This window comes from Odontesthes bonariensis, chromosome 3 (assembly GCF_027942865.1).
Source record: "Odontesthes bonariensis isolate fOdoBon6 chromosome 3, fOdoBon6.hap1, whole genome shotgun sequence".
Lineage (NCBI taxonomy): Eukaryota > Metazoa > Chordata > Actinopteri > Atheriniformes > Atherinopsidae > Odontesthes > Odontesthes bonariensis.
Genome location: NC_134508.1, coordinates 13168846 through 13181173, shown reverse-complemented (window position 1 = coordinate 13181173; position 12328 = coordinate 13168846). Strand labels below are relative to the sequence as shown.

The 12328-nt window shown below is 41.7% G+C and overlaps 1 protein-coding gene across 2 annotated transcripts in view; it reads right to left on the bottom strand.

Moving 5' to 3' along the window:
• Positions 1-7276: 7276 nt before the first annotated feature.
• cdh4 (cadherin 4, type 1, R-cadherin (retinal)) overlaps positions 7277-12328 on the bottom strand; it is a 216047-nt gene continuing 210995 nt past the window's right edge. For both annotated transcript variants that reach the window (XM_075460365.1, XM_075460366.1), the window contains exon 17: positions 7277-11759. In XM_075460365.1, the coding sequence (XP_075316480.1) occupies positions 11553-11759 (207 nt within the window). In that variant the 3' untranslated portion in view covers positions 7277-11552. The remainder of the gene's footprint in view (positions 11760-12328) is intronic.

The window sequence follows — 12328 nt, the reverse complement described above, 5'->3', positions numbered from 1 at the left end:
CTCTTCTGTTTGGTGTTTTTAGTAGTTTGTATTGCGCTAGGGGGCAGCATTGCATCATTAGAGCATCTCGGGGTGTGCTGCATGTGGCAGGGAGGCTCCGGACGTGACTTGAGCTGAATTTCTTACACTCTACCTGTGCACAGAAAATTAAACCTAATCCTCCAGCATCTGTAAAGCTGCATGTGGCGCACACTGCGTGTCCCCAGGGTCCATACATGCATCTGTGGAGCACGTCTCCTCTGAGCACATCAGTCAGCTCCCAAAACAAAATGAAATCACGCTACACAGTCTGCTCCCAGACTGTCTGCTTCTTTGTTGGGCTGTCTTGGTTAAGTCTGCCTGCATTATAAGCACACTTGACAGTGCACTGGCAACAGCTGCCACATCAGCTGCTAACATTCACCATAAACCAAAGGCTGGAAATGATTAGACCGCTCTGCCACTGGGATAGTAGCCTGTTACAATGATTTGAGGCAGCTTTTATATCTGTGCTGACCAAAAAGGAACAATATTTGGAGCTGTTGGTGGAGAAATGCCACAGTTTTCTTTTCTTGAATGAAAGTACATCTGGGGGCCACTAGGTGGCAATAGCTAATTTCCCTACTTCATAAGGTTGTTTTGTTGCTGACATACACTCCAACAGCATCTACAGGTCAAACTTAATAACCTCATTGCATTTGGTCGAGTGCAGCATTATGTTTTCCTCTGATCATAACACAGACCACTCTCATTCCCATTTCATGTAAAAAAAAGAAGAAAAAACTAAAAAAATAGCAGTTTGTGTTGTAAATAATGCAAAAGCAAAGCACAACCAGGGAAAAAGCAGGCTTTCGGTTGTGTGAACATCCTCAGCATGGCCTGACGGTCTCTCGCCATGTTTCTGTCTGGTGGCAGTGGTGGTGATTCAGGTAAGGCCTCGCCCCTTGTGTCTCTGCCCAATCTAATATTTTTCCTGGTAATCCTCCTTCCACTCCTCAGCCCTGCTGCTCTTTCAGAGTTAAGTCCACATAAGCTCCCACTTGAGTGCCAGAGGCAGAGCAACAACGGGGATGGTGCGGTTGCCTAGCGACGTCTCGGTGACTGCACCTGAAGGCGTTGGGTAAACACCCTGAGCCTGCCGGAGGGAAGAGGACAGATGTGACATCACAGTTTCCTTCCATGACATTTATTAAAGGGGTCCGTTATTCTTTTTTTTTAAACATTCAGTTTGGTTGTTTCAGCTTTCATCCCGGGTTGATCATTTTTGATGAATCTTAAGCAACTTTAACCGCACGTTAACATATTTATATGTGCAGATTGTGCAGGCTCAGCTCAGATTCCACAATAGGATTTGACCGATTTGATAGTTCCTCTCAGCAGAGCACTCCTCTTGCACTTGTATGATAAGTCTTTAATCTAAAAAAAAAATAAATAAAAAGTCTTGTTTACGCCTGCAGAGGGGTTCCATTTTAAAGACGGCTCAAGGCTGATTAAGGTAAGAACCCTACAGCTTTATAAATAATTGCGTTGGGATTTTTCTTATTTTGATATTACTTTGTAAACCAGCAAATTAAAAATTCCATTTGCAATCCCACTATTCATGCTGTGAGACAAATTCTAGAGTAAAGTCAGTAAATCAATTTCATCCTTTTCAATACTTCTTTGCATAATGTTGATTAAGCTTTGAGCTTATGAATAAAACCCTCCTCAGAGGGACATGAGAATATGACTGGGATGAACTGATGTGGCACAGTGTGATTCAGTCGCTGCACTTTATCGTCCATTAAGTTGCACAAATCCAGTAGTCTATAACCACTTTTATTCTTGAATTAAACTGAAAAATGTTCAGCCACCCAGAAGGAATTAACCCCTGAAACACAACATGCACATGCAGATAATTAGTTCACGCTTCCTCACAACAACATTTCCTGTTTGTCTCTGCCCTTTTTCCACCCGGGTTAATGCTGACTTTAGGACTCTTTTGTTACGTGGCTGACCGGGGCAGACTGCTTTGGCCTGGAGATACTATAACAAGGCCAGTGTTTATGACCGCTGCTGAAATGGGTTTGTAAGCACGGCTGAACCAGCTAGGTATTGACGTTGGGGTTAATAGCCTGTTGGCCTCTTTAATGGAGCCGAATCAGGCCAAGCAGCAGACAGTGTCGGCCCACAGGAGGAGAGCATCTCCTCTCACAAAGTCATCTCCTATGTGATGCGGGACAGGTACCAAAATGGATTGTGTACACAACAGACTTCTCTGCTTGCCCACTCATCAGGCAAATTGTATTCCTCAGGATTACTGTTGTACAGACACAATGCTCTTAGTCAGTTCAGAGGGGTTTGTTTTTCTGTGGGGGACTACATAAATGTGCACACTTTTCACGTAACCGTTAGTAAATCACAGAAATATTTTTCCCAGCTTACTTTTTTTTCATTAAAGTGTAACAAATGAGTGCCAAAGAAGAACATAGATGAATGGAGCTTCCCAAAATGTATGCACAACTTCACAAATGGTTTGAATCATTTTACAAATGCATATCATGACTGAATATAAGAGGCATCTAAATAATTTGGTCTCTAGTAGGACACTATGTGTTAAAATAATAATGCGATTTTAACCATCGTGTGCATGCAGTATACGCCTGTCAGCCACAATATTAAAAACTGCTGACGGGAAAAGTGAGTGACACTGCTCATCTTTAAAAATGCAACGTTCTGCAAGTGAAAAAACATTATCCTGATATTCACATTGGTGGTACTTTAACACGTTCTACTCACCTAACCATTTTTGCAGGCCAACCCTCCGCCATCCATAATCCATAATCCATAATATGCCAACAGCACAACAGAACCTCCCCTAGCAGGACAGCAAAAACTGCCCAGGAAGTGCACACAGAACTTTAAGAGTCTGAAATGTTCACCCGGCCTCCAAACACCCCAGATATAAATCTGAAGACGTGTGTGGGAGGCAAAGGACCCAAAGAACCTGTTGCTTACGTCCCAGTACCAGGCTCTCCACAACAACCTCATGCAGTATGTTTTCTTCCATACCCTGACTGGTCAGTACGAGAAGAATCAACTCGATATTAAACTATTTTACGAATTGGTCTAGTGTAAAAATAAGTGTCATTACAAATGATAGAGAATTTCATGCAGACATTGTAGCTTTGTAGGCAATGCACAGGCAGAGAAAACAGCAGTGCAACAACGTAATCATAAAAACACACACAGACTCTGATGTGAAGCAGTCATACAGCATCTCATTTGTGCACGTCTCACCTTAGTGTGTTTGCATGCTGACATCTGCTGATTCAGCTCTAAATGCAAGCAAGTGGAGATTTTCGTGAATTTTGGTGGTTTTGCAGGTGTTTTGGTCATAAAACAAAAGTGTTCGACTGATGGTCATCATTGTCAGAAGATTTAAGCATTTATGTCTCAAACCTTGATGGCAAGCCATGAAAAGAACAATAAAATGATGTTCCAGCCAAGATTAAGCTGGTTAACAAAAATATAATACGTAATGATGATCATGTGACACTCAAAACACTAAAGACTCAGCGAGTTAATGTTAAACATTTATCATGTATGCTAATAAGCATGAGGATAAATGATACACTTAATGTGTGTAAAACACACACACAGTGAAGCCTATAAGAAAATAGAAATAAAATTGTGATTAACAGTTTTCCATCCTCCTGTCAGAAGGTAATATCATGAATGCTAATTAATTCTGTTAAACGTCAGGTGAATTATTTATTTGCGCTAATGAATGTACTATGTGTCTATTATTCATGGTAAAGTGCTGGTCTTCCTTGAGTGATGATGGCAGAGGGAAATGGAGGGATAGAAGGGAATGGAGGCTTGATTGTACCCTGAAGACCATCAAAGACTCACTTGGCTGCAAAGGAATCATCTCCTACCGTTTAGAAATGTAGCCCGTGTCCTGGGGAGGGCATTTAACCTGTGGCTGAGAGGACGAATTACACTCAGTTGATCAGAACAGCTGCTCTGCTTGAGGACGTAGCTTGGGTTTCCCACTCACACAGAGAAGTCAGTCTCTGCAGAACAGCTCAAAATCTGCAGCAACACAAGTTCCATCTACTGTACAGAGGATACCAGTAATTTAGACAAAGGCAATTCCATGGTACATCCTTTGTGGTTATTATACCATAGATGTTCTTAAAAAGGACAAATATATGTGGGTAGTTATTAAAACACTCGCAGTGTTGGCAAAAGTTGGCATAATCTTTTAAAGGATCGTTCAGGTATAGAAGTATCCAGATCCTTCACAGTCTCACGATGAGGAAATGTTTGGCAACAGTCTGATTTCATGCAAGTCCTGCAATAAATGCTACAGCAATAATCCCCAAAATATATGGGATTTGTAGTAAGTCTGTAATTACAAAACAAGCAAAAAAGGGCCAAACAAACAAATCCTGAGTCTCGTTTGTATCATGTAAATTAAAAGCAGGTTTTCATTTGTCTTCTCTCCATCCAGTTTTTCAAAGCTGCTTGTAAAACATGTTTTCTGTCAGATACGTTAGGTTTCAAGCCTCAGGCAAGTTAACTTTGTAAATTTCCATCTAATACTTTCATACTGCGACAGGCAAACTTGATTTTATGTGTAAATTAGGACCCAAGAATTTTACTACTCTGCCTGAGCTGCAACATGTATTCAAATAGATTTTAAGTGAAAGACATTTTACAACCTTTCAAAGTGTCATGAGTTGTTGATCCATGAACTGGTAATAAGCTCAGTTATATCAGTTCCATAAATCAACCAATCCATCTCAGCTGGAAAAATAATCCCCGACCCCCTTCCATTTTCTATCTCTGTTGGGTAATTAAGTTTGTTGAGGAAAATGTAGTGTCAGAGCCCTCAGCAGCCACTTCAGCAGCTCTGAGAGCACAACTGTGCCACCAATGCCATACAAATATGCTTACAGGAACAATGCTGAAGAGACACTGTGTTTACCACATCTGATTTAGTTTAGCAAATTAGATCAAAACACAGCAAAATCACAGCTGAGGCTAAATTGAATATCAGCAGTTTTGCAGGCATTCACCATAAAGCAAGGTTTCGGACTCACCACTGTGATAACAGATCAGGAATAGTACATGAATTTCCATCCAGATGAATGGAGATCAAATTTAAAACCAGGACCGTGGCCCTATGACGATGGTCCAATTAAAGCTGGGAGATCAACAAACAAGTCATTAGAATCCATCTTCTGGGAACCATGAATACTGGATCACAGGATCAGCGTTGTACAAGGAGGCTCACAGTCACACTTTTGAAATGTTGCAGAAACAGTTAAACGGAGACGGGCCAACAGTAAAGATCCCGAACATGGTGTGTTCAGAGCCAGAAGCGTTTTTTTTGCCAGTTGCCTTGGTTACATGTGAACAACACTCCTGAATCCTGGCTGGGTTCAGGCAGTAACATTACTTGGTTAGAGTTAGAAATCAAAACTAATTGGTTAGGGTTAGAAAACCGACAAGTTTCGGACCAAAATACTTTCTTTTTACAGTGCCACTCTCACCTTCATGGATGCCATTTTTAAAATTCAGATGCAGTTTCTCTCACCTCTAGAGATCATATATTTTTGGAACTTTAGACTGTTTTGGCCTACATAAACAAATGCCCAATGGGATTGTATTTGAGAGCAGCACAGTTTCAAAAGTTACAAGAAGCTCCTGGTGACTCAATCTGTTTTGCTCAGGAGAGGAGGAGAGCAGTTTTTTCCACACTGTTTCACTCTTGATATTGCAGACTGGAAACATCAAAGAGGCTTGAGTGTTTTCGCTGACATTTAGCCAAACTCCGCTCAGTTTTCCCCACACCGTAGTTTCAAGCCCCCCCCCCCCATGTGCCCCGTCTCTTTTGCGCTCATTCAGTAGGTGCTCACTCACCAACTCCTCCAACTGCTCCGGAATATCAAGCTTGTGAGAGCAGGGATGTCTAAATCCAGTCCTTGAGGGCCGCTTTCCTGCAGGTTTTAGATGTTTCCCTGCTTCAACACACCTGATGAAATAGATCTCTTCAAAAGATTAGGTTCTGCACAAGCCTGCTAATGATGCATTGATTTGAATCAGGTGTGTTGAAGCAGGGAAACACCTAAAACCTGCAGGACAGAGCTCCCTCGAGGACCGGATGCAGACATCCCTGTGTTAGATGTTCGATCTGAGACTAAGTGTTCATGCATACCTGTTAATAACCGCCGATCAATTTTGTATTCGCCACAGATATAAGGCCTATGTCCGCAACCTCCAACATCTGCTTGTGTAAAAATCATTGAGCGGGAAGGCTTCAGTTGGACAAAAATTCTGCTTATTAAAGCCTCCTTTTTATTTGTGTGTGGAATTATTTTCCAGAGGACTGCCAGCACATTAATCAGAAAAAGTCAATCTTGCTAATGACAAGAAAGGCTAATGGCCTTTGGTTTTAGTGGAGTGATGTTTATTTGAACCACCAGCTAGCGTCCGTCACTGGTATTGCACTTAATTGCACTTACTGGCTTCGCATTTCAGACAAAGTTGCTACATACATCTTATATAAATTAGATGTCTATCATTTTGTTTCAAATCAGTTATTAAATTCTATATAACTAACATGTATTGCAGTTGGTGCTTTGCTCTCTGAAGAGCTACTGTACCACTACAAACTACTGCACTGGAACAAGTTTGTATTTAGAAATAGTTGAATATATAGCAATGCATTTATTTGACTTAGTTCATTATACGTTTAAAAAGTAATAAGTCAGATCATGGTAAATTGCACTAACATTAATAAAAGCATACATTCCTCACTCAGGGTATTTCTTTAGATTCCTTCGTAAAAGTTTTCAAAATAAATGAAAAATGCTCTTTTCAAACACTGTTTGACAAGCGTATATTTCAGTCTAACTGATACCAGAACCCTTTCTTGGTAATAGTAGATTGTCTCTGCTGGATCGCTCACTCACATCATAAATGGCTGGTTGTCAAACAGTTGATGGGTTCTCCGGCAGGAACATCACATTTATTCTGCTCCTTTGATTTAATTTCAGACTGTGTCCTGAAATAGCAGAAGGCTCAGAATGGTGTCAGCAGAAAAACCTGCCTGCAGAGCCTGCCTGGCCTGGGCGCTACTTCTGTGGAATAATGACATTAACGCTAAACTGTGAACAGTTGATCACGCAGCCAGCATCAGAACCATCATCTGGTAGTGTTTTTCATATTGAACGATTCCAAGGATCAGCCCAAGAGACTCGCTCACTACAAAGAGAGAAAATGAAACGAGTCAGGCTTGGACATGTTTGAAGCAGAGAACTTTATTTACAACACAAAAGGCACTGGCTGCAAGCCAGCAGCAAAGCTCTCAGTTCATATATGCCATTTATCAAGGGGGCAACTTTAGTTTGCTTTCCTCTGTCACTGCCTCTCTGCCACAGGGAAACCAAGTGAACTTCAGCTAAGCCCATCAAAGAGCCCGTCACTAAAGTTAATCTTCTTATCTGCTGACTGGCAATGACCAAGATGACTTTTTACCAATTTAATCATTATTTCGTGGCTGTGGCTCACACCACTGATAGCTCTCACATTAACCACAACCCTGCTGGGTCCAAAGAAATATTCATAACTGTGACACTGTAAAGGTTAAATTTGGTTTATTACTGAATATTCTCATTATGGGGATACTCAGGGAATCAAAGCCTCTCATTAACTAGTCCAGTGTGTTCCATCATCTTTGCGCACCTTACCCGACTCCTTCACCTTATTGTCCAGTCCCCTGATTTCTGGCCATAGTGGACAAGGAAGTATCACTCTCCTCCATTCCCCTCTGTTTGAGCTTTTCCTTTAAACCACTCTCTAAATGTTATTCATTGTTCCCACTGTGCTTGAATCTTTCCCCTCCCTCTGCTGACCCTCTCCCCCATCTTACTAATCACCTCTCCACACGGCCTACCTGCATCATGCCATCACCTCATTTTTCTCCCCCTCTCTTCCTGTCTGCCTCCCTGCTTTCTCTCTGGGTGTCTCATTAAAGGCGCTCCATCTAATGAGATTACGCTGTGGGGATTAATGGTGTGGCTAATTGATAGACACACAGCCGGAGAGGATTAAATCCCTTTAAATCCCAAGTGGGCTTTTTGAGCGTTTCAGCTGACTAATTGAAATCACAGGAATGGACATAAATATACTTCCTGACCCCCACACGAGTAGTGCTTCAGCACTAAAAAGACCAAAAAAGGGTGTTTTATTCCTAAATGAAGCTATATCCAAACAAAGAAGTCATAGGTTACCAGCATAATTGCCAACGGAGTCCGTTCTGCTTCACGACTCTAACGCATTATTTAGTGTTGAAATGCAAACTGATGATTTCACAAACAAGTTCGCAATAGCAGTGATTCTAGCATTTTCAGATTATTCCATTTTTTTTAATCACACAATCTTGCTAAAAACTGAGGTGTTCTCTGCGTTGCTGCCACTCAACAACTGCTGACTTTAAAATCAAGATCACAGAGGCCTAACAATACACCTGAAAAGGCCTGGGTTTTACAAAGAAGGCCATGCCATATTCAAATCCCAGTTGTTCCCAGAAGTAGAGACATTTTCTAAAATGCAATCAAAACTTCAATCTGTAATTTGTTTATTCGTTTGAACGTTTATTTAAAAGGATAAAAAGTTCAAAGAAATGATTTTCGGTGCGATCACTGACCGACTTTATTCCTCTGTGAATTCTAATGCCGGCAACACAAAAGAAAACGGGGGAGAGGTAAAGAAAGACAGAAAAGTGAGTAGAATATACAAGTGTCTGTGCTATTTCTGGAAAATTCTACAATCAGAATAATTGGTGACAGGTGAGGGTGTTGGGATTGGGAATTAAAGGAGCATCTACCAGTGGGCCAGTCTTTCCAAGCAAGGATGGAAATCACAGTGCCTTAAGTTTAGCGACGGAAACCACCAATGGATGCATGTGACCTTCCAGCCCTGAGGCAGAGCTGCATGAGAAACTGTCATGCCACCAAGATCAGTTTAGCCACATGGGCTAAGAAGTACCCTAGAAAACCTATTTCACTTAACACACTCTGCCGTTGCATCCAGAAATGTAATCGTACTATATATTACACAAGGAGGAAGTCTTATATCAACTCAGTGCAGAGACACAGACGAGTTCTCTGGACAAAGAAAGACAGTGGACACGTGTTCTGTGGTCAGATGGGTCCAAATTCCAGCTGCTTTTGGGAAGAAGCAGTTGTTTGGCTTCAAAAAGTGTTAGAACCCGCACTGACACGTCAGTGTTCATGGCACGACTGACTTGCAAATCTGTGAGGGTCCCATTAATGCAGAGGTGTATATTGGAATATTATCGGGACATATGCAACTATCAAGTCCACTTATTTTCCTGTAATTTTCATAGGACACTTCCAAACTTTATTCTGTACAACTTTACAACAAACAGCGTGGTGTCATGGTGTTTTGACTGGCCTGATTTTAGTACCAATCTGTTTCCTACTGGAAACTTATCGAGCATCATAAGAAGAATAATCAGTGTTGAACTGGATCTTATATTCAAGATCAGTACTCAGGATTCCGAGTTCCTGAGTTTCCAAACAATTAAAAAGTGTAATTAAAAGGAAGGGCTCCAGAATGACTTTTTGAGCGTATTGCTGGCATCACATTTGAAATCAGCCAATGAAGACACTGGAATTAATTTCTTAAAACTTGTGTCAGTTAAATACATTTTCAAATGAAGGAACCAATTACAGACTTTTAAGTTTTCATTTCTGAAAATGTGCCAACTTTTTGGGGAATTGCCTGCAACTCAGCTACATCTGAAGGTGATACTTGGAGGGAATATTCAAAAAGGGTGTCACGTTTTCAAAACACGTGTTGTTTATTTCCTAAAGCACACATCCAGTTTCTAGAAGAATGAACAAAAGTACTCTAGTACACCGAATAATAGAATATCAGCAGGCATGGCTAATGGGTTTCCAACTGTTCCACGGTGAGAAGCGACCGAGGGAACACTTCTGTCAGACAGTACAGTCTGAAGAAGGGCATGTTCTCATATATAAAAGGGGTATAACAAAGCATCTGGAATGAAAATAGATACCAAAACTGAAGCAAAAAGAAGTAAAAGCAGCCATCTTAAAGTAAAAAAAATGAAGAAATTACGTGTTTCAACAGAGGAAAAAACATAACTATCCACAATTTAAAAATGAATGGGTCAGAATTCCACCTCAGCCCAATGAAGAGCTCCAGAGAGGGAGACAGCAGCAACTTTCATGTTATCAATACTTCAAAAATAAGTATCTTACAGTATTTTTTTATTTTCTCAGTGTCTTTATACAGAGTATATTCATATAGATTCTGCTGACTATTTTCACATTCTCACCACAGAGTAACAAGTGCTTTGAGTAAAACAGTTGGAGAAAAAATAAAATAAAATCATGCACCTTTTAATAGTTTTGTTGGCCTATAAAAAACGGGAATGTTCAAGGCGACAGGAAAATCTTTCTCAGGTACCTTCCAAGTCAATTCAAGTTCCGCTCTCTTACACTGTCGGACTAATCAAATCATGCCTACATAAGCTTTACACAAAACCATACAGGGCAGGCAAGCGTCTCAATGGAAAGGCTCCTAAACTCTTGAGTTCACAGAGGAAAGGCAAGCAGTCTCCAATAAATTATAAAACCCCCACATGTATAAAAATGGTCTTGCACAAGGTCAGCGTGTTGCTGTAGTTGTGCTGACAGGTGATGTTTGTGAAACTGAAACTGAGCTGGTCCTTGGAGAAGAGGTTTGTCTTCTCCACATCAACTCTCATTGGCTTCTTTCAGGCCATAATTCCTTGGGTTATGATATCCGATAGTCTGCCCTGGATTGTGTCCTTCCCTCCTGGGATTGGCTGCTGGGGTTGTTTCCTGTGCACCGCTGTGAAAGGGAGAGGAGAGAGGGACAGGCAGGGCTGGATTGAAGAGCGCGGTGGGGGTGGGGGGGGGGGGGCGCCTCCACTGTACTGCACGAATGGCAACTGATCCTGAGATAGCAGGAGTCTGATACAAAAACACACCACAAAAGGCACTTTATAAAATGACAGTGCTTCTGTTCTAAGGAAATTCAAGTTGACAGAGTTAAAGAAAGAGTCAGAGAGCGTCTTCCCAAAAAAAACCATTCTCCTCAGTGTGAGACTAAAGCAAGAGACAGTTTTGTTTTAAACAATCAATCAAAGCACAAATTCACTACTCGTGTCTCTCTTGACCGCCTTGATTCATCCCCAGAGACATCCAGGTCCAGTGCGGTGAGAGAACGACAAAAGTTAAAAATCAAAAAACTCAAAACTTCACACTACAAACTCGGCACTAAAAATCATAAAGCCAGAATACAGTTGCATTGCAGCGGAGTTCATTTCTGCGGGCTTGGTGGCTGTGAGCATACCAACGCAGCCCGTGTCAGGGTCCATTCCTCACATGTCTAATGTGGAGCCTTCATCGTGTCATCAGCCCCTGCCTGTGGTTTTGTAAGAACTTCCATCCAACCGGTCCCATCTCTCCTGACTCCTGCCGCAGCCCCGCACAGCCCCACGCTCAGTCATCGTCCCCTCCCCCGTAGAGGTCGGCCAGCTTCTTGAAGCGAGGGCCCCAGTCATTGAGGTAGTCATAGTCCTGGTCTCCTGAGCTGGTGGAGTTGAGTGAGCTGACAGAGCCAGCAGTTGATCCACTGCCCTCATAGTCAAACACCAGCAGGGAGTCGTAAGGAGGAGCGGTGGGGTCATTGTCTGCTGCTCTCAGACCCTAGTCACATAAAGAAAAGAGACACAAAACGTCTTCTCAGACAGACAGTATTGAGGAAGAAGGGAGGAAGCATTAATGTTTACAGGAACTGACCGCTAATCAGCCTTGCCAGCCTTTCCCTGTCTGTTGAGGAACAGGATTTACATGCGATGTAATTTTGAGAAAGTATTGACCGAAATGCCAAAAAGAAAATGGAGGGAAAAAAGTCGACTGTTGCACTGCAGTTTGTTGCATTTGCCGATATAAGAGAATCTAAGCTGCCTATGTGGATGTCTCAGAATGTAGCACTTCTCAGAAATATATACCCTTGCACAAGTATTTTTTCTGCCCCCAAAATCGTCCCTGACGGAGGCCCTATAAGAGTAAATCCTGCTTTTTGGAACATGTACAAATATCTGCAAGTTCCTGTAGTGGAAACAGGGCTATCATTGTTCACCAATAACACAATGGAGGAGCAATTTTCCACATGGGAACAGATTCAAGGTGTAACACTTTAAAAATCGCAATAAACTTGTCTTATCTGGCTCAGCCACCCATACCTTTTTTTAATGAGCCTTCAGAGCCTGAAA